This window comes from Sciurus carolinensis, chromosome 2 (assembly GCF_902686445.1).
Source record: "Sciurus carolinensis chromosome 2, mSciCar1.2, whole genome shotgun sequence".
Classification (NCBI taxonomy): domain Eukaryota; kingdom Metazoa; phylum Chordata; class Mammalia; order Rodentia; family Sciuridae; genus Sciurus; species Sciurus carolinensis.
The window spans coordinates 10,820,072-10,841,957 of record NC_062214.1 but is presented as its reverse complement, the minus strand read 5'-3'; the positions used below and the strand labels follow the sequence as shown (position 1 = coordinate 10,841,957).

The window sequence follows — 21,886 nt, the reverse complement described above, 5'->3', positions numbered from 1 at the left end:
CACAGATGGAGGCTCCAGGAGGCAAGGAATGACATGTTTCCATGGAGCAAGGCTTTAGACACACAGCTTGAGCTCCGGGTGGTGGAGCAGCCGCGTGCGGCTTCAGGTAGAGGGTTCTGCAGGCTGACCAGGCCGGGGTGCTTTTAAATTTTGCACTCTGCCACTAGCAGACATCTGAGAGCCAGTGCTACTTCCAGAACGTGAGGCTAATTCTGCTTGCCTCTTAAGGATATTAGAATTCGAGGAGCGACGTATGTGGAACCCAGGCCCAGTGCCGCTCTGTGGGTACTCTGGTATTCTGCTGCTGTGCCTCTCCTGGCCTTCTCCTCCTCTCCCATCCTGGTCCCACAGAGACTGAAATTTATTCCTTTATGTATATGTTTTGTGGTGCTGGGAATTGAACCCAGGGCCTCATACATGCTAGATAAGTGCTCTGCTACTGAGCCCATCCTTAGCCCCAGGACTTTAAATTTAACATGGCTAAGCTAAGGCAGGAGAATCACGAGTTTGAGGCCAGCCTGGGCAACCTAGCAAGACCCTGTGTCAGTCAAAAGCAGGGGTGTGTGCTCAGTGGTAGAGCACTTGCCTAGCAATGTGGGTCCCTGGGTCCAGTCCCCAGCTCTGCAAAATAGTAACGATAATATGACCCAAGTTGTTGAGCATCCACGCCCCATCCTGACTCCTCTTGCACCTTATTCCATCTTGCAGTGACTACCCAAGACACCTGTGAGTCCTTTCCTGCCCTGCATCCACGCCCAAGTACCAGTTGAGTCCTGGACTGCAGTTGCAGGTCTACAGATTGTAGAATTTGGGCTTTCATTTCCTGAGTTCTTTCATGTGCTAGAAGTGAAAGCACTTACACCAGTACAGATCAAGAAAGTGACATTTGAATTGAGACCAGAATGAAACAAGGCACTATCCCAGTGACCACATGGGGACAGCATTCTGCACGGGGAACCACTAGTTTTACACTTGAGGCACTGCAGCAGAGGAGGCCCAGGAAGCCATGGGGGAGTGGAGGAGAGAATAGCTCAGGGTGGTGGGAGGCAAATGGGAGGGTCCACTCCCAGCGAGATGGGACTTGGGGGATTCTAAGTGACATGGTCTGGTGTGGGTTAAATCGACCCCTGGCTGCTTTGGAGCAGGGACTAGGGCAGAGGCCAAGAGGTAGTTGCTGCAAGAATCGGCAGATGATGGTGGCATGGGACCATGTGGTGGTGAGGTGTTAGAGTCTGACTGGGTCAGGTATTTTCCGAAGGGCAGTGTGGAAGCGGCGGAGGAGGGTGGGGTCAGTGGAGGTGTCCCCATCGGAGTCCGGGGAGATCCATGTCCATGAACAGGACTTTGTCTGGGCGTTAGGCTGCAGGTTCTGGCGTCAGGCACAGGTACAGAAGGTGCCAGCCCTCCAGCACTTCTGGAGGTCGAGTAGGATGTACCTCACATGCTGCTGAGTGACAGCAGAGTAGCGGAGGATGTCTGTCCATCTGGTGTCAACAGCGCACGTGGGGGCAGGGCTGTGGCTCTCGGTGGAGCGCGTGCTTGGCCCATGTGAGGCACTGGTTCCATCCTCGGCACCACATAAAAAGAAATAAAGGTATTGGGTCCATCTGCAACTAAAAAATATTTTTAAAAAATGCCTGTGGACTGGACTGGGGTTGTAGCGCAGTGGTAGAGTGCTTGCCTCACACATAGGAGGCACCGGGTTTGAGCCTCAGCACCACATAAAATAAATGGAATAATAAAAGGTATTGCATCCATCTACAACTAGAAATGTTTTTTAAAAACGCCTGTGGATTGAACTTAAGTATATACGGGTAGATAAAAGTAAATTTGTGTATTTATTTTAAATACATTAAACATTAAGCATTTATTTAAATATTATTTATACATAAATATATATGACCAAAAATAAGTATATATTTGAGTGTATCATCTGCAGTGGTAAAAGTGCTTACATTCAATTTGGCCAAAAAAAAAAAAACTTTAAAGATTGTCCTTATTGGAAAAATGACCAGTTTCTTGTATCCAGACACATATGGCATATACTTAAGCACTTCGAGCAGCACTGTGCTGGGCGCTGGAGTCACCTGTTAATCAAATTTAATTTCAAACTAGTAAGTATTCATGGTAAGGGATCAACAAATGGGAGCTATTTAGTAAAGAGTAAATTACTTCCTATTTCAAGAAGAAACTAGAAGCCACGAGCCGAAGGCCTACAGGAGTACCTGGTCCTTTTCTCCATGGGCACCTCTTCCCCTCCGTCACCTGCTGCTCTTCCCTGACGCATGGGGAGAAGGACGAGGTTCCTCCCCTGGGTGTGGGCGCAGACGCGTCCCTTCACAGCCACGTGTCTCTAGCTGGTTGTCCTCACTCTCTGTTCTATTGATTTCCCAACTTCACTCCTCTGACTGCTCTAGCCTTCCCTTCGCACCCACCTCCAGCACGGATCTTGTCACTTAACCTAGCAGACACACTCGCAGTGGATGTGGTGATGAATCCTAGTGACTTGGGAGGCTGAGGTGGGAAGATCAAGCCCAACCTTGGAAACTTAGCCAAACCCCATCTCAAAAAGTAAAAAAGGGCTGGGAATGTAGATCAGTGGTAAAGTGCTCCTGGATTCAATCCCCAGTACCAAAAAAATTACCCTAAGTGGTTTCACCTGCCCTGAGTCTCAGCACTTCGCGAGGCCCTCCAGGCCCTGAGTGCTCTGCCCACTGCCCATCTCTCCAGCCTCAGCTCTGACACTTCGGTACTCTGCTTCAAGCTGGTGGATCTTTCTGTAATTCAAGTGGATCTTGTTTCCCGCCCCAAGGACGGCACACGTGCCCTTCACTCTGGAGTACTGGGTGTTGAGATCAGAATTTCAGGTCCGATGTTTCGGGTCATTCATTAAAGCCGTGTGTGAATGCCCTGGTCGCCTGTAAGATTCCTGAAGGCAGGCCTCTTGGCGCTCTGGTTTACCTTTCTACTCTCACCGCTCAGCATCCCGGTTGCCACACCAAACAATAGGACTTCAGTTAAATGTTCATTTCAAGCAACGATCATTTGTTCTTTATCTGAAGTCAAGAGTTAAGGGCATCCTGTGTGTGCGCGTGTGTGGGGCTAGGGCCAGGGTCGGGGCCTGCAGCCTTGCACCCGAGCATCTTTTTTTTTTGTTTGTTTGTTTTGCATTGGGATTGAACCCAGGGGTGCTTAACTGAGCCACACCCCCAGCCATTTTTTGTTTTATTTAGAGACAGGGTCTCACTGAGTTGCTGAGTTGCTGAGGCTGGCTTCAAACTTGCCATCCTCCTGCCTCAGCCTCCCGAGCCTCTGGGATTACGGCCATGGCCACCGCTCCCTGCTACCCTGAAGCATCTTGCGTGTTCACGTGTGCAGCCTTACCAGTGCACGTTAGCATGGCTGTCCTGAACACAGCACTGCACGCCAGGCAGCGCTCTCACGACCGTTTGTGCATTCTTGGTTTGCCTTCTGCCTCCCACATGAGAAGTCCAGCTGTTGAGGGCAAGGACTATGTCCACCTTGTTCACCTCTGACCTTCCATCCTTAGCCCCAGATAGACCGAATAAATACTCCAGAACTGAAGTGGAACTACCCGGAGGCCTTTCCCACGGGTTACGTTCTCCATGGCAATCGCTCCATCCTAGGATGAGGGCCAGACAGAGGTAAGGAGAGCCAGAGGGGCAGCCTCTCGGAGCCTCTCCAGGGGGAAATCAGTCTCAAAATGAAGCCAGAGGTGGGCCTGCTGGGGCGGCTGCTGCAGGCGCTGCCTCCCCCGCTTCCCTATTTTCTTTATCCACCTGCCGCGCCGGTGCTGGGTACTCGACCACTGAGCTGCATCCCCAGTCTTTTTTGTTCTTTTTTTAGAGACAGTCTCACTAAGCTGCCCAGGCTGCCCTTGAATCTGCCATCCTCCTGCCTCAGCCTCCCGAGGCACTGGAGTTGCTGGGGTGCCCCCTCCCGCCTTCATTCCTTTCTTGTTGCTTCCTGGCTTTCCGCTGTGCCTGCTGCCTACCCCCTGGGGCTCAGCGGGACACCTGAACAGGAGTAAGGCTGATGATCATCGTCTTCATCCCTGGTTCCTGACAGTTCTGTTGAAGCCTCCCCTCCTTTGGCCCCTGAACGGTGATCAGAGCCAGGCATTCGAGTTATGTCAGAAAAGTCCGTCTTCAGCCAGCATTCCCACTGCAGGGTGGAGGGGCGGAGGCCAGAGAGGCAGTGAGTCCCCTGAGCCAGGAAGGGCGTGCCCCGCTAGTGCAGCTTCCGCGCAGACTGCTCGGGGTCTCCTGTCACAGTGTCCGCAGTCAGTGGTGTGACCCTCGACAGATCATTCGGATCTCCTTGCTCTTAGGTTCTCTTCTGTAAAATGGGACTTATAGAAGTGTCTTCCTCACAGTGTTGTAGGGATCTAGTAGAGTAATCCGTGTAAAGCATCCCAGCAGCGCCTGGCACAAATCAGTGTGGTAAGTGTGAGCTGCCAGGGCCTGGCATTCGTGAGGCCCGGGTTCCATCTCCAGTACCCCTAAATAAACAGGAGTAGCCACTGTCACTATTGTCTGTCTCACCCCATTGAGACCTCTCAGTGACTGGTCCCACCTAAGAAGGCTAGCTGAGCAAGGTGGCGCATACCTGTGATCCCATTAACTCTGGAGGCTGAGGCAGGAGGATTACAAGTTCAAGGCCAGCCTCAGTAACTTAGCAAGGCCCTGTCTCAAAAAATAAAAAAGGTTGGGGATGTGGCTCAGTGTTTAAGCACCCCTAGGTGCTTAAAAAAACCACAGATGGAAATCCTAATCATGTAAGGATTACATTACATTTCCACGGGGGTGGGGCAGTGCCTGTGTGGAAGCATCCAGGTGGACAAGCTCAGTCCCTGTAGATTGCAAGAAATTAGTGATTAGCTTTTATTATATAAAAATCACCTGGACTATTTACCTCGTCTCAAATGATATCCCCACAAATTATTTATAAAGGGAACACTGACGTTGTGGTGGAGAAACCTAGCAGGCTGCCTCTTTTTTTAAAAAGTTTATTTATTGTTTGTTCTATTTAGTTACACACGACAGCAGAATGCATTTTGATTCGTTGCACACAAATGGAGCACAACTTTTCATTTCTCCGGCTGTATCAAAATGCCTCTTAACCAAGCGATCAGCTAGTATCATCAGTAAAGGACAAACCAGGGCTGAACCGACGGGATGTTCTCTAGCACTCCTGTGGCCCCTGGCAGGAAAAGACACCTGGCCTCTAACCAAAAGGAAATGTCAGGCAAGTTCAAATTGAGAGTCAATCTGCAAAACAGCCTGAACTCCAAGATGCAGGCTCTGCTGAAGACCGGAGAGGCAGACAGTGCGCCGGATTCGGGATTGGATCCTGGATGGAGGGTGGCGCAGAGACTGTTATTGGGCCAAGTGATGATGGACTGTGGTATCAGTGCTTCATCATGGCTAGCTTTCCCGGCTTTGATGGTTTTATCACTTAGGCAGAGGATGACCTTATTCTAGCAGATATGTCGAGTATAAACACACCTGCATGGGTAAAGGGTCCTGGCATCTGGAGTCAGCTCAGATGGTTCCAAAAATAGCGTATGTGTGTATATGTAAACAAACACATCCACAAGGGACTGGGTGTGCACGACATTGATCATTACCGTGGGCTGAGGCTCCGTGGTACAGTGCGGAACCTGGCATGTGTGAGGCCCGGGCTCCATCCTCAGCACCGCACATGAATAAATAAAATCAAGGTTTGACAACTAAAAAAAAAAAGTTTTTTAAATTACAATGCATAAATTATAATGCAACTTTTTTTCATACTGAGGATTGACCCCAGGGTCGCTCTACCACTGAACTACGTCCCAGCCCTTTTTATTTAAGGCTAAGTTACCCAGGCTGGCCCTGAACTTGCAGTTCTCCGGTCCCAGCCTCCGGAGTAGCTGTGGTTACAGGGGTGTGTCACGATGCCAAGCCTGTAAGACAACTTAAAAAAATAGTAATGGGGAAAGAATTACAGGCAAAAAATGAATCCACTCCTTTCCACCCAACAGAGAGCAGCAAGCCCAGGTCAGTGAGGGTGCGGGGCGCACCTGGAATCCCAGCGCCCACAGGCTGAGCAGGGAGACGGCCCGCTCAACACCACCCGGGCAGTCGAGGGAGGGGTGTAGCTCAGCGCTTGCCCAGTATGCGCGAGGCCCCGAGTCCCACCCCAGTACCCAAAATCAAAACCAATGACAACCAAAACCTTTACAGTCAACGTCAGGATTCTTACAGACCTTTGGGTCACTGTCCTTTTGGCTGAGACTTAAGTGGACAGTGCTTTACTTCCCATCTGTGGCCTCCGACTTTCACTCCGTCGTGCGCAGGATGCGTCCTGGTAAGGATGGAGCATGATTAATTTTTCATGGGTATTTAGGTGGCTTCCAGTTAGACGCTGTCATAAACAGCCCGGTGTGAACCACTCTAAACGCTGGGCGTCTTTCCCGGCTCGACTGATTATTTGATATGCAGAACTGCTGGGTCCGAAAGAGGAAGGATGAGAGTCAGAGACCAAGAGTCTGGAGAGACTCTTAGGGACACACCTAAGGAGGGACAATGAGAGCGAGACTGAGAATCAGAAAATCAGGGAGAGAGAGGAGGGAGAGCAAGGTGGGAAGGTGGGAGAGGGGTGTTGCCGCTCTCCTGGGGGACAGAGTTGCTGTCTGGGGTCTGGGGTTGCCCACAGCCTGGCCACAGGAATGCAGGCAGGAAAGTGACGAAGCAAGTTTGAGGGACACACCTTTCAGATAAAACTCGATGAGGTCAGAGTCCTCTGCGCAAGGACTTTCCTGGGAGTATTGTTCCTAAAGAGCGGATTTTCCTGGGAGTATTGTTCCTAAAGAGCGGAAGGTGGGAAGCGAGGGAACTGCTCATCAAGAGGGGGCTGGTTCTAGATTGTGCTGTGAATGCTGCCAGGAGCCAAGTCCAAACAGGACCGTGGAGCAAATAAACCCGGAGACCCAGGGACATTTAAGTTTCAGAGAGTGGGTCTGTTCTGTGCAGTCTTATGCTAAAAACCTTTGTTGTTTATCTGAAATTCAGATTTGACTGGGCATCTGTGTTTTATCTGGCGACCCTATCTCCAAGATAAGTGAGAAAAGCTGCTGGAGTCAGGAGAGGGGCCGCTCTTGGTGCGGGTGCGCAGGTGTGCACGTGCCTGCCTGCCGGCCTACAGGCCACTGAGGGGACCCTGACCTGGGAGGCGCAGTTACCACTGGGGCAAAGGGGCTTCTCTGGGCTCACAACTGTGGCGGTCCCAGGAGGCCGAACCTGGGATTTGTGCTCTGCAATCATTTGTATACATGTGTTCAAAGTTTAATGTATTCAATAAAAATGTGAAAAACGCCGTGTGAACCATTCTCATTTTTTTTCAGCCGTAGGGATTAGTCGCAGGGTTCCTCTACCACTGAGATATATCCCCAGCCCTTTTTATGTTTTTATTTTGAGACAGTGTCTTGCTAAATTGTTGAGACTGGCCTCCAATTTGCGATCCTCCTGCCTCAGCCTCCCTAGTGGCTGGGATTATAGGTGTGTGCCACCACCCTGGGCTTTTGTTGACTTTTTGCGTACCGGGGCTGTGCCCCTGAGCTGCACCTCCAGCACCCCTCCTTTCCAGTTCTTATCCTCTGTGGCTCGGAGCTGTGCACAGGTCCAGAAGTGAGAAAGGCAGCCGTCTGTGACAGAGGGGAGGAGACGGAGGAGGCACATTTAGCCTTCTGCCAGGAGCGCAGGGGAACGGCTCTGCCAAGCCAGGCTGAGGGCCGAGGCTGCCCAGAGGGCCCGGAGATCACCCCGGGAGGCTGCTCTTCCTTAGATCCCAGTGGCCCTCAGGCCCGAGCGCAGCGCCCCTCCCAGCTGTGCGCAGGGGCTGGCAGGTGCCCTGACTTCGCCCCGCCCCACCCACAGTCGCCCTGGGCAACTTCCTTTTCCCAAGGTGACCCCCTCATCCTCCTGGCCCAGTTCTCTTCAGACACCGTCAGTGTGACTGGTGGCCCGCCTTATGACCTCCCCGGGTGGAGGAAGACAGCCAGTGGAGAGGTGGCGGCGGCTGCCCCTCGCTCTCCTTCTCTGTACTGGGGAGTGCACCCGGCCTCGTGCTGCCCGCAAAGGCTCTACCCGAGCTACACCCCCAGCCCTTTCTACTTTTTCAATTAATCTTTTTGCAGTACTGGGGATTGAACTTAGACGCCCTTGAGCCTACACCCCCAGCCCTTTTAATTTTATTTTGAGACAGGGTCTCACTGCTTCCCAGGCGGGCCTTGACCTTGCAGTCCCTGCTTCAGCCTCCAGAGTAGCTGGGATCATAGGCATGTGCCACTGCGCTCGGCACACTTAGTACCTTGGTGCAATTCCATATCCATTACATCCAGAGCTTTCTCCTCCTTTTTGACAAATGGTAATATGACTGCGCTGTACCGTATTCACTGGTCCCCACGTGGGCCGCTCCGGAAGGCCCTAGGGACCCCGTGCCAGTGAGCCCCCAGGTGGAGATTGGTCCGCTGCAAATGGGCTGAAGGGCCAACCCACGGCCGTGGCTGGGAAGCAGTTGTAGCTGGGACGGAGACTTCCTGGGCAAGGCCCAGGCTGAAGCTGTTTGTTTTCAGGCAAAGGTGAGACGTTGGATGAGGTTTTATTTCTTAAATGAAGGATAACGTGGAAGCTGAGCCTGACTCACCCAGTGAACTTTCCCCAGACAATATCTGTTCCAGTTATGAATCGCTCTCCAGCTCCTGACTGGTCCGCTCACCGATCAGTGATCCAATCAACAGAGAGCAGCTCGCCTCATAAACAAAGGGCCCTCAGAAATTAGAAGTTCAGGACTGGGCTGTGGCTCATTGGTGGCGCGCTTGCCTAGCACGTGAGGCACTGGATTCGATTCTCAGCACCACATATAATTAATTAGTGAATTAAGGCCTATCAGCATCTAAAATTTTAAAAGAAATTAGAAGTTCATCAACTTGGTGACCCAAAGGACTTTAAAAGTAATTCAGAACACAGAGAAACTGAAACCAATTTGGAGTATGTAAACAAGGATGAGGCCGAGGCAGGAGGATCGAAAGTTCCTCGACAGCCTCAGCAACTTAGCGAGACCCTCTCTCTAAATAAAAAATAAAAACGGGGGCTGGGGCTGGGGCTCAGCCGTAGAGCACTTGCCTAGCATGCGTGACCCACGGGGTTCAATTCTCAGTACTGCATATAAATAAAATAAAGGTCCACTGAAAACTAAAATAAATAAATAAATAAAAACAGGTTGGGGATGGGGCTCAAAGATTAAGGCCCCCTGGGTAAAAAAAAAAAAAAAAAAAAAAAAGTCCAGGATGAATTAGGCGCAAAAGAAACCAGAAAACTATCTACTCCTGAGAAATGCACTGTGACAGGGGACCCCAGGCTCCCTTCTCAGATGGGAAGATATAAAAGTGAGATGGCTAGGTGTGTGGCAGTCCCAGCAAGTCAGGAGGCTGAGGGTGGGGACGACGTTTGAGGCCAGCCTCAGCAAATGAGTGGGGTCCTAAGCAAGTTAGTGAGATCCTGTCTCAAAATTTAAAAAAAGGACTGGGGATGTAGTTCAGAAGTAAGGCAGCCCTGGGCTCAATCCCCAGCACACACAAAATAAGTTAGACTATAGACTGTGTGCCAGCCAAGAAGGAGCCCTCGATCCCCTGCTGGGAATGTGATATAATTCAGTTTAAGCTTTCTGGAGGATATTTAGACAAATGTATCAACATATATAAGGTATCATTTAACCTGGAGTGAAAAATGTGTGCATGAGCCAATCACTGAAATTTCCATGTCATTTTTAGCAGCCAAAAAAAAATTGTAATGGAACCTAAATGCCCATCATGAGTCCCTCTGTTGGATAAAGTGTGTGGTTATGGCATAATCCATGCACTAAGAAGGTCGCAGCTCCAATCCAGCAGCTCAGGAGGCCGTGGCAGGAGGGTGGCAAGTTCAAAGCCAGCCTCAGCAACTTTGTGAGGCCCAAAGCAAGTTAGCAAGACCCTGTCTCAAAAAATAAAAAGGGGCTGGGGATGTGGCTCAATGGTTAGGTGCCCCTGGCTTCAATCTCAGGAAGGAAAGGAAGGGAAGGAAGAAAAGGGAAGGAAAGGGAAGGAAAGGAAAGGGAGGGAGGGAGGAAGGAGGGAAGGAAGGAAGGAAGGGCAAAAGAAAGGAAGCGATGCAGGTGTCCGTTCGAATTGTCTTCCTTCCAGCAGCCTTGCCTGGTCACAGTGAATAGTCCAGGAGCCTCCAAAGCAACCGATCGGTTTCACCCCCATGAAAGGTCACAGGGAGGCTCTTTGGCCAGCAGAGGACGCCGGAGGACCGCGACCAGGGGAGTGGGGCAGACTTGGGGCGGGAGCAACTCAGCGAGACCCTGTCTCGAAATGAAATAAAAAGGGCTGGGGACGTGGCTCAGTGGTTCAATCCCGTACCGAAAAGAGAAGAAAAAAAATCACTTCTGCTTCCCCAGCAAGGAGGTGCCCGCCTCTCCCAGACCCTCGGCTGGGAGCCGGGCCCCGCCCGGGCCTCGCCTCCGCCCGGCCTCCGGGAGGCAGGGGCGCGGCAGGGTTGATTCAATCCGGTCCGAGCGGCGGTCAGAGGAAGGGCTGCCCCGCCCCCTGACCCTGCCCGGCCCCCCGCGCAGGTGCCCGAACCCTGGAAGGAACATGGTAAACCAGGCAGTGGGTGCTTTGATCTCGGAGGGGCCCATGAACGGCGACCCCTCCTCAAGTCCCCAGGGGATGGGAGCCACTTACCCTTAAATTAAGGAAACTGAAGCCCCGAAAGGCGAGGTAACTCGCCCGGGGTGACCAGCTAGGAAGAGGTGGAGCTGGAAATCAGTCATTCGACAAACGCTTGGCAGGCCGGCTTTGAAGAGAACAGCAGCACACAGGGGCCTCGGTGCTGAGGGGCCGCTCCAGCTACACTCCCTGGAGGAGGGACTTCAGCTGTCCTTCCTGCGTCCCTCCCTTCGTTTCTCTGCCTCCTTCCTTTCCTTCCCTGCCTTTGGAGGTGCTGGAACTCGCACTCGGGGCCTTGGGCATGATAGGTGTGTGCGCGCGTGGGTGGTAAATATATCGTGCACACCAAAAGGGTCTGGATTATTTGTGCGGTTTAAAGACTAGTAATAGGTAGGGACGTAGCTCAGTGGTAAGGCATCTGCCCAGTGTGTACGGGCCCTGGGTTCAGTCCCCAGAACTGCTTGGGAAACAGAACAGTACCAGTACTCGAGAAACTCCCCCGCGGCCTCTTTTTAGCTCCTGCTTTCCCAGCCAACACCATTCAGAATTTCCTATTAAACATTTCCCAGTTTGCTGCCCCCTACCTGCCCCTACCCCTGCGCCCGAACTCGGGATTGAACCCAGGGGTGCTTAAACACTGAGCCACATCCTCTGCCCTTTTTATTTTTTATTTTGAGACAAGGTCTTGCCAAGCTGCTTAGGGCCTCATTGGATTGCTGAGGCTGGCTTTGATCTCATGATTCTCCTGCCTCAGCCTCCTGCTTTTCTTTACAGTTTTACTGCCTGCGGATGTGTGGAGCCCTGAATAATCTGGGGGTTAGCGGGCCTGCTTTTGGAAGTCTGTGGATCCAGCCAACTGTAACACACTTGTTCCTAACTTCCTTGGCTCAACAGTGTTTTCCAGATTGGTCCCTGTTGCATGGAGTCGGGCGGTTCATTGGTAGTAGCTCTCTGTCGCAGGATTGCATTAGAGTTTCTTAATCCACTCTGCTGTAGATAAACACCTGGGTGGTATCAAGTTTTTTTTTTTTTTTTTTTTTTTAATTAGGAACAAGGGTACAATGTCCCTACTCTAGTTTGGTCTGGGTTTGGGGCTGGCCATCAAATCTTAACTCTGGCTGCTCCTTAGGAGAATCAGGGACATTTTTAACAATGCTGGTGCCAGCAGCCCTGCCCCCAGATAATTAAATCAGGATGTGAGGGGCTGGAGGTGGCCCAGGCTTAGGTCTCTTAGGGAAATCTAATGTGCGCCAGGGCTGAGGACCCCTGAGAGGCGGAGAATGGACTTGCTGGGAGAGGAGTCACCTGTTACTGAGGTCAAACTTTTCCCAAGTAGCTGTGCCCATTGACACTCTGACCAGCCCTCACATCCTCATCAACACTTGATATTGACCAAATTTTGACTCTTTGTCCTTCTGCTGGGTGTGAAATTGTACCTCACTGTGGTTTTAATTTGCATTTCTTTCATTACTAATGAGGGTGAGTGGTTAGTTGAATTGCTGCTGAAACAAAGAAAGAAAGAAAAGGTAGCCAGGTGAAGATCTATGAAAAAAGAAATTTGGTGGAAAGGGAGGTTGAACAGCAGGTACCAAGTTCCTGTGGTGGGAAAGGGCCGGGATGTCAGAGGAACAGAAAGAGGTTGGGTGGAATCATCGTTGTATGCAGGAGGAAGAGAGCTGGAGACAAGGTGAGCCAGGGTTGGATCAGCAGGACCAAGCTGTCGGTGCCTGCCCGGGTTCTTGGTGGGAGGGAGACTTAGAGGTTGTCATGATTTTGCTTTCCAAGTGAAAACCAGTTCTGTGGCCACCCCAGGGCCTGACATAGCTCACAGGGGAGCTGGGACCAGAGTCCAGCTCTCCCTATCCCACATGCCAATCAGACAGTGTCCTCCGGGGAGCTGTCTTGGACCCTTCAGACCCAGCCCAAGATTCTCAGGTGAAGAGACCTGCCGCTGCTCTATCCTTGCTGTTGCTGTCTCCTGCCCACCCACAGTCATCCGTCCCAAGGAAACTCTAAACAGATCCCTCCTCAGCTGCAAATCCTACCATGGCTCCCCAGTGCCCTTGAGGCAAAGTCCAAACTCCTCTGAAGCCCTGGAGGCCCGCAAGTCTGATTCCTCCCAGCCTGCCCACCCCGCCCCCTCCCCTGGAAGCTGCACTCAATGGCTCTGAAGTAGTTACTCATTCTTACCTCGGGCCTTCCCCCTTGATATTTCTTCACTTCCTCTGGAAAGTCGCGCCCCCACCCCAGCACCTGTCAGGTGACCCGCCTCTCCACTGTCACAGCGTCCTGTCTCTCCCCCAGCCCCCCTCCATCAAAGCCCACTTCCCTTTGCATTATAATCGTCTGTTTACTTCGTCTGTCTCCCCCGCCGGACGAGGAGCCCCCCTTAGGTAGAGACCCTGGGCTGCAGCCGCAGCTCCAGCAAGCAGTGCGTGGCTCGCGGAGGGCGAAGCGAAGGGACCAACGCATTTTGGCTACACGATGCCAGATTGCTTTGCAAAAAGCCGGTGGCATTTCACACTGCCAGCAGCCACGGGGTGTGCATGTCCTCGCATCCTTCCCAGCAATGCGTACTGTCTCTTGTCCACGCCACGCTATTTGCGAGGTGGCAGCCGGCTGAGGAAATTCTGCCACCTTCCAGAGCCCCGGGCGCGGGCGGGTTTCGGAAGGTCAGGTATCGGGGTCCCCGGCACCAGGGGGCACCAGAGGCGCTCAAACGAGGGGCGCCGAGTCGGCGAGCACCGGGTGTCCAGCAGGAGCCCGGCCTCGCGAGGGCTCCTGCGGCCGGCCCCCGGCCCCTGGCAGCCTGCCTCGGAGGCGCAAGGCGCCGCGCCCGCGGCGGGAGCGGATCGGCCCGGAGCCCGGCTCCCAGCGCCACGCGGCGCGAACCCAGCCAGCCCCCTAAGCACCTGCTCGGGGTGTGGCCTCTGGCGGAGGCTCGCCTCCGATTGGTGCGGCGTTGACAAAGGGGCGTGGCGACCGTGGCCCCGCCCCCGCAACTGTGGTACTTAAAGGCGGCAGCGGGCTGCTCCACTCACAGCGCCGCGGTCCGGCCCCGCGAGTGGTGCTCACTGCGGCCCCTGCGCGACCCGAGACCCCGGCTGCTTCAGCCACCATGCCGCGCTCTTTCCTCGTCAGGAAGCCCTCGGTCCCCCGCCGGAAGCCCAATTACAGCGAGCTGCAAGACTCTTCTCTGGGTAAGCAGAGATGCCGGACCCGGGGAGGGATCCGGAGACACAGGCGAAGCTGCGTGGGGGCCTCTGGGGGAGGGGACCCGGGACCACGTCGAGTCAAAGGACGCGTGTGGAGAAAGGCGGGGGCGCCGAGGCGTGGGGCAGGTGGATCCGGAGCCCCCGACCTTGGCGGTTGGGGGAGGGCTGTGTGCTGCGGGCTGTGGTCTGGGCCGAGGGGACTTCGTGGCGGGCGAGAGGCGGAGAAGCTCCACGAGTGTAGACAGGAGAGTCCGCTGGCCAGTGGCTGTGAAGAGTCCGGAGTCCAGAGGGTTGGGGGAGGGGCGGGAGGAGAGGTGTCGAAGGGGGATCTGCCGGTGGCTGGGCTGAGACCGGGATCTGGGGGTCTTACCTCGGGCTGGGGGCCTGGGGATACAGGAAGAGGGAGGCCTGGGGATGGCCCCCTGGAGCTGGGCTGGGAAGTGGGGGTCCTTGTAGGAGACACAGGTGGGACGTCCTGGGTGAGCAAGGGCTGCGGGAGGGCGGGAGGGCAGGAACCGGATCTGTCCTTAGCCGTGGCCCTCAGTGGGCTGATGTTTGTTGACAGATTGAAAGTTGAATTGATGCCTGACCCTGCCCTTCTCTGTCTTCCCCCAGAGTTTACCCTCCAGCAGCCCTACGACCAGGCCCACCTGCTGGCCGCCATCCCGCCCCCTGAGGTCCTGAACCCCACCGCCTCGCTGCCCACGCTCATCTGGGACTGTCTCCTGGCGCCCCACACGCAGCCCATTGGCTGGGCCTCCCTGCAGCCCCAGGAGAGCCCCCAGGCAGCAGAGCTGACCTCCCTGTCCGACGAGGACAGTGGGAAGGGCTCCCAGCCCCCCAGCCCCCCCTCTCCTGCCCCTTCCTCCTTTTCCTCCACCTCGGCTTCTTCCCTGGAGGCTGAGGCCTACGCTGCCTTCCCAGGCTTGGGCCAGCTGCCCAAGCAACTGGCTCGGCTCTCGGTGGCCAAGGACCCCCAGTCTCGCAAGGCTTTCAACTGCAAGTACTGCAACAAGGAATACCTCAGCCTGGGTGCCCTCAAGATGCACATCCGGAGCCACACTCTGCCCTGCGTCTGCGGGACCTGCGGGAAGGCCTTCTCCAGGCCCTGGCTGCTGCAGGGCCACGTCCGGACCCACACTGGTGAGTAGCCCTGCAGGCTGTGGCCCTCCTCATCTCTGCTGCCTCCTGGCCGGCTTCTGTGATTCTGGCCTTGCTGTTCTCCTTCTGTTTCTAATTCTTTTTTAAAAATTCAGCCTCGAGGAAATTAAGGCCCTAACTTAGTTCAAGTTCAGGGACCCAGCCCTTTGGAAATGTTTGGCAGAAACATTCATCAGCTAAGCAGATGGGCAGTGTCTTCTGCAGTTTCTTAGCTAAATATTCTTTTTCTGGTTTTTTTTTTTTTTTGTTTTTTTTTTTTGTTGTAGATGGACGCAATACCTTTATTTATTGTATGTGGAGCTGAGGATGGAACCCAGTGCTTTACACACAAGGGGCAAGCGCTCTACCACTGAGCCCCAGCCCCAGGTCCTATTTTCTTAGCTGTTTTGGAACTGGATATGGGAAAAGTGCACCCAACACCTTGCCATTGTGGCCAGGTGTGAAGGGACCCACCCTGTTCCTCCTCCCACAAACCACCCTGCCCCAGTCAGACAGGATATTGTCAGTACCCCTACCACTACCCTAAATCCTGTCTGAGGACTTCCTCAAACTTTCAGATCATGTTTCACCTTTCTGATCTTTAGTTTCCCCATCTCTAAAATGGGCACAAGTATACTCGATTTACCTTGTGGGGTCTCTGTACAAGTTAAATGAAAGAATACATATGGAAAGCTCTGGGCACAATTCTTGGGTACATGATAAGCTTTTAGGTAGTTGGTGTTTGCTTTGCCTCTATGCTGTATGACCTTGGTCAAGCACTTTCACCTCTGAGCCTTAGGGAGGATTATGATAGCACATGCTTTATAGATTGCTAATCACTTTATAATAATCATAGCCATTATGGTTCATTATGGTTTTCCCCAACCCCAGTCAATTCTGCCATGTGGATCAGGGAATAACTTTGCTGATAGAAAACAATCGCTTCAAAAACAATACAGAATACTGCTGGGCGTGGTGGCACACATCTGTAATCCCAGCTACTTGGGAGGCTGAAGCAGGAGGATCGCAAGTTTAAAGCCAGCCTGGTTAACTTGGTGAGACTATGATTCAAAATAAAAAAGGGCTGGTACATTGCTCAGTGGCAGGCGGCTTTCCTAGCATGCACGAGGCCCTGGGTTTGATCCTCAGTACTGCAAAAAAACAAAAACCTAACACTTACGTATGGAAAACTTTCCAGAAATGAGGAAAAGGCAGTCACCCTTCCTTTTCAGATCTTGGAGGGGGGAGGTTGCTGGGTTTAGGGGTGATCTTTGGAGGGTGGCTTGAGAGACAAAGTTCAAAGGTCATGAGAGCATTGGAGTCAGGCTGGCCAGGTTGGAGGCTGAGCTCTGTCACTTCCTGTCCTAGTGGCTGACCTTCAAGCAGCGAGGGTCAGCGAGGTGGTTTGGGGAGGCTTTGCAGGTCTTGTTAGCCTAGTCACAACCTGCTGAGGCTACCCTTTCTCTTTGTGCACAAATGGCCCCGATTTTAACATGTAAAGGTTCAACTGCCCCCTTTCTCCTGATGCCTGCCCAGCTAATGGGGGCTCTTTTGGGGGTGTTGAAGCCCTCAGGATGCTTTCCAGGGGGCCCCGGCCTCTGCTGTCCCATCCGGCATTATTTTAATGTAAAGGCATGGCTCAGACACAAGAAAGCCCGTTGAAATGCACCATCCCTGTCCTCAGGGACTCCCATTGTGCCTAAATGGTGGGCCCAGTGGGTGGGGGCGGGAGGGGCGGAGCAGGTGCATGGGGCAGTGGTGCCCAGCACCTGTTCCGGCCGCAGCTGCTGGCCCATGGTGTGGCAGGCCCTCTTAATCCCGGGGGTATCGCATGTACAGTGCCCCCCTCAGCGGCCTTTGTCCCCGCCGGCCTGGTGCCGATTTCACACTTGCCAGGAGCGCCATAAAGGCGTCTGGGGACGGGGGGGGGTCTGTGAGGGGTCCTGCCTCCTGTGTGTGCGCAGACCCTGCCTCCCCCCATCACATCCTGAAAGGCCCCTCCTCCTTTGTTGGAGTGCTAAGTGGGAGCCACAGCCCTGTCCCCAGCTCACCAATGGGCTCCGCCACCTCTCCTGCATCCGCCTTCTGCGCTTGGTGCTCAGGGGAGCCTGTGCCTGAGGCCGAGCTCACTGGGACTTTGGAGAAAGCCAGGTCAGACCCCTCAGGCGGCCCAGGGCTGCTCAGTCGCGGCCGTGGGGGCGCAGCCTCCCATCTTTGGTTCTCGGGCCCCCCACCCTGTGTAGGTGCTGAGAGGCCGAGCCGTCTTGGCTGCCCAGGGGCTACCTGTCGAGTGGGGGCTCCCGCTGGAACCTGTCCTCGGCCTCCCTCCCCGCCCCTGCCTGCCCTGGAATTCTGGCTCGGTTTTCTTGAATCCCGGCAGGAGTCGGACAGGTGGGCCTGTGGGCCTGTCAGGCTGGGGCTGGGCGGTGACAGGGTGATGGTGTTTTTTGTGTAATGAATTAGCATTAGGACTTTTTATTTGGAAAAATTCTGTCTAAGGAAAAACAATTCATCAGGACATGTCACTCTTTTAGAAACGCTGTCCTCTTGGTTGGGGCAGGGATGATGAAAAGACACTCAGGTGTTTGAGGGCCAAGCTTCTTTCCTTTTTTTAAAAGCAGATTTATTCTACATGTACTTACTGAGCACTTACTGTATACTTAGCCTCGTGTGCAAAACTTGTTAACACAGCATTGGCCAGGCAGATGGTGTGTCTGGGCTGCAGGTTTCTGTGGCTCTTGTCCTGGAATGCACTCGAGGGAGCACCCAGCCCTTGTGGGGCTCAGCCTGAGAGGGGGCAGTCAGGAGGCTTGGGAAAGTCCAGTAGGCATTGTGAGGAGGCTTGGGAAAGTCCAGTAGGCATTGTGATGAGGGAAGCAGGCTGTTGGGGGCAGGAGGAGTGGTGCAGCCTGTAATCCCAGCAACTCCGGAGGCTGAGGCAGGAGGATCACAGGTTGGAGGCCAGCCAGCAACTTAGCTAGAAGGGTCTCAATATATTTTAAAAAGGGCTGGGGCTGTAGTCAGTGCAAAACACCCATGGGTTAGACCCCCAGTGCAAAAATCCAAAACCAAACCAAACCAGAGGGGTGGCCCAGGCAGCTGAGGTGGGCCTCCTCAGGATGCTACTTCTCTTCTCTCTTTTCATCTGTGTGTGTGTGTGTGTGTGCACAGGGGTTGAACCTGGGGCACACTACCACTGAGCAGCCTCCCTAGCCCTTTTTATTTTTACTTTGAGACAGGGTCTTGCTAAGTTGTCCAGGCTGGCCTCCAACTTGTGACTGCCCTGCCTCAGCCTCCTGTAGCCCAAGTCCTCCTCTTAAGCTTTGTCCCCAGTATAAATCAAGGATTGACTCCAGGACTGATAAACAGGAACACCAACCACAGCCTCTCCTGACCAAGAGCATGTGTATTGGTCAAGATGGAGGGCTTGGGGGTCCTGCTGAGTGACCCCAAACATGCTGCTTAACTTCTGGGCCTCAGTTTCACCATCTTCAATATGAGCACCACGGAAGGATGGTCTTGGTTTGCTAGCGTGTCCCAGGAGCCTGGGTGACTGGATGAGCCCCGTCACCTGTATTCTCACAGATGAGAAGGAGGCTCAGAAGCCAGACTCTGCCCGGGGTCCCAGGAAAGCTGAGGTTCCCCCGGCACTGAGGCCTCTGGCAGGGTCCTTGGGTTGTGGGTGGGGCTTTCGAAGGCCCAAGGCCACCTGCTCCTCTCTGCCCCCAGGTGAGAAGCCCTTCTCCTGCTCCCACTGCAGCCGCGCCTTCGCCGACCGCTCCAACCTGCGGGCCCACCTGCAGACACACTCGGACGTGAAGAAGTACCAGTGCCCCAGGTGCGCCCGCACCTTCTCCCGCATGTCCTTGCTGCACAAGCACCAGGAGTCGGGCTGCTCGGGGGGCCCCCGCTGAGCCTGCTGCCACCAGCTGCCTCCCGGAATCAGGAGGAAGGCACCCGTCCTTCGCACTGCCACCGAATTCCCTCCAGCCGCCCGTGCCTGGCTGTGGTGGCCCTGGACTTTGGAGGCCACTTGCTGTGTTCTGCTCCCTGCTCTGGGGCCTCAGTGGGCCCTGGAGGCTGGGCCTGGCCTCTAGACGGTGGAGGGGAGGGCAGTGCGTGCCTGAGTTGGCCTCCCGGGTCTCGTGCCCAGAGCTGTTGGGACGCAGCTGCTCTGAGTGACAGGACCACCGCGGACAGATTGCACCAGAAGCTCCCACCCCGCTTAGGGGGACCCACTCCCCTCGCCGCTCCCACAGGGAACCCTCAGGCCACCTTCCAGAGGTGCCACAAACTATGCAGTAGTCCCCCACGTGCATCTGTGGGGCACTCGGGGTGCTTGTGGACGTGGATAGACAGGAGGACGTGCCTAGACCTCTGCCCCGGCCTGGGCAGCTGTGCAGCCTCCTGTGTGTCTCGGTGACACCTGTCTCACGGGCGATTTAACAGTGTCTCAAAAGGGACTGTGAGTAATGGCCTCCTTGCCAGGGGCCGAGTGGGGTGCTGCGGCCTGACCAGCACGTCTCCCAGGACTATTCTGGGGGCCTGACAGGGGGGGGCCTGGAAGGAAGATGTTTACATTTTTAAAGGTACACTGGTATTTATATTGCAAGCAACATTTTGTATTAAGGAAACGTTTTGTATAGTTATATATACAGTTTATTGATATTCAATAAAGTTGCTAATTTATGTATTTAAGAGTCTCCACTGGGTCTTGGGGGCGTGGGTATTTTTAAAGGTCTTCAGGAAAGGAAGAGGAGGTAGGGAGTCCTGGAGCTTTGGTATTTTTGACATGGCTTTAAATCTTGTCCTTGGAAATGGCTTGTGGCTGTAGAGTCCTGAGTCTAACTGTCTGGGACCTTGTGGGAATGAGGTTGGGGGCCTGGGCCTCCTGTAGGTTTGCAGACCCTCTGGCCGGAGCAGTGGGGGACACAAGCAGGCCCCTGCCTCCAGCTGCCTCCGATTTATTCCCTTGCTTTTACCTTTTGAGACTGACCAGGCCAGGCAGGTGCAAAGGTGGCTTCCTGGGTCATACCAGGCTGCATGGAGGTGGCCTCCTGGGTCTTACCAGGCTGCGTGCTGTGCCCGCCGCTGCAGGTCTTTGGGGCGGGACTGGCTACCCCTCCCAGCTGGAGGAGAGGATGTCCTTCCTGTTCCCAAGGGCTCTGGGCCCCCTGGGCCTCCCTGTCAGGCAGGCCCACACCTCCGTCTGACTGCTGGGTACCAAATGGCCTTTGATGCGAGGAAATTGGCTGGCTGGAGCCAGGAGGGTGAGAAGCCAGGCCAAAGGGTAGGGGTCATTCGGCTTCCTGCTTAGAGCAGGGGAGGACCCCGGCTTGTGGCCTGGGCTGAGCAATTCACTCCTGGCTGGCCAGCGGTGGTGACTTCACCTCTGGGGCCTCCTGGGGCCAGGGGAAAATGAGTGTCCCTTTTGAGCACAAAAGGTGCCGAAGGTGCCAGTTCCCTGTGGCTGCTGAGCCGGCGTCCCAGAGCTTGCAGCCCGGGCGGCCGGGGAGCCCGTGTTGGAAGGAGAGATGATTCTTTCTTCTAAACAGGAAACGGTGACCCGCAGGCAGGAGCAGCCTTAATGACTTGCAGCCTAGGGAAAACGTCCTCTAACAATCACCAAATTGTGTCGGCCCCCTCGAGGGGAAGCCGGGGGTGGGGTGGGGGCTGGGCACCAGTTGGCTGAAGGCCTACTGTGTCCCAGCCCCTGTGGGTCCCTGTGGGTCACTGCATCCACCCACAGTAGGTGCTGACATTGGCAAGTGAACAACTTCACAGTGGCTGAGGGACAGGCCTCTGGGAAAGGGCCCGGAGCCCAGAGCGGAGGGGCTGGCTGAGCCCCCCAGGCTGGAGCCACGTCAGCCTGGGAGAGACGAAAGCCTGGCTCCTGCCCCCAGTTCCCCGGGTGCCGGGACAGGCAGGGCTCCGGCCTTCTTGGGCCCCCATTTCTGCCTCCATAAAACGGTGACGGCAGGACCTTCCTCCCTGGAGATTATACAGAGGCGGCCGGTTGCCCCTTCAGCAGGGTCCCTTGAACACAGCCTGGTCTGAGCTGCAGCCTGGAGTGACAGCGTGATCAAGACCTGTCCCTGTGCTCCTGGAGCTTGTGTTCTGTTGGGGACAAACTGCATAAATACGCTCCTTGCTGCAGTGATGGCAGATGGAAGGAGAGGCCCAGGCGCGAGGGTGGGCTCCCGCCAAGTCTGTCCCTGAGCCCCCACCCCAGGAAAGGGACGATGCCGCCTGGGAGATCTGGGGGAGGGCACGGCGATGCCCTGTGCCCCAGGGAGCAAGCCTGGGGTGGCTGGGGGGACCCAGAGACGGGGAGGACCAGCTGGGATTTTTGTCTCAGCCTGGGTGGGGGAGGCGGGAGGCACCGGGCTTTTAAGCAGGAAGTGGAAGCAGCTTTACCTTCAGTACAAAGGGTCCCCCAGCTGCTGGAGAGAGGAGTTTGGGGTCAGGGAGGAAAGAGACAGAGCTGGGCACGGTGAGAAGGGGAGGGTGAGACGTGACAGGTGACAGTGGCCTGGCCCAGGGTGCTGGTGGCCTTGGTGATGGAGACTGGAGCTGGCTCCCGGGAGCTGGGAGAGTTTGGGGGACTCCGGGCGGATGGGGGCAGGGCGGTGTTGGGAGGTGGCTTGGGAAGTGCCCCACTGGGCCGCAGGGCCAGGGCAGAGCCTCCCTCTGCAGGAAGGAGAGGCCAGCGCCAGCACGTGCACTGCATAGGAACTGGACACCGAGCCACATGCCCATG

General features: G+C 54.8%; 1 protein-coding gene across 1 annotated transcript; it reads left to right on the top strand.

Annotated features, from left to right (window-relative positions):
* The first annotated feature begins 13,826 nt into the window (after nt 1–13,826).
* Snai1 (snail family transcriptional repressor 1) lies at nt 13,827–19,810 on the top strand. The gene is made up of 3 exons (XM_047540779.1): nt 13,827–13,971; nt 14,602–15,129; nt 18,856–19,810. Exons 1-3 carry the CDS (start codon nt 13,890–13,892, stop codon nt 19,038–19,040), a joined length of 795 nt encoding a protein of 264 aa, XP_047396735.1. The 5' UTR covers nt 13,827–13,889; the 3' UTR covers nt 19,041–19,810.
* The last annotated feature ends 2,076 nt before the right edge of the window (nt 19,811–21,886 follow it).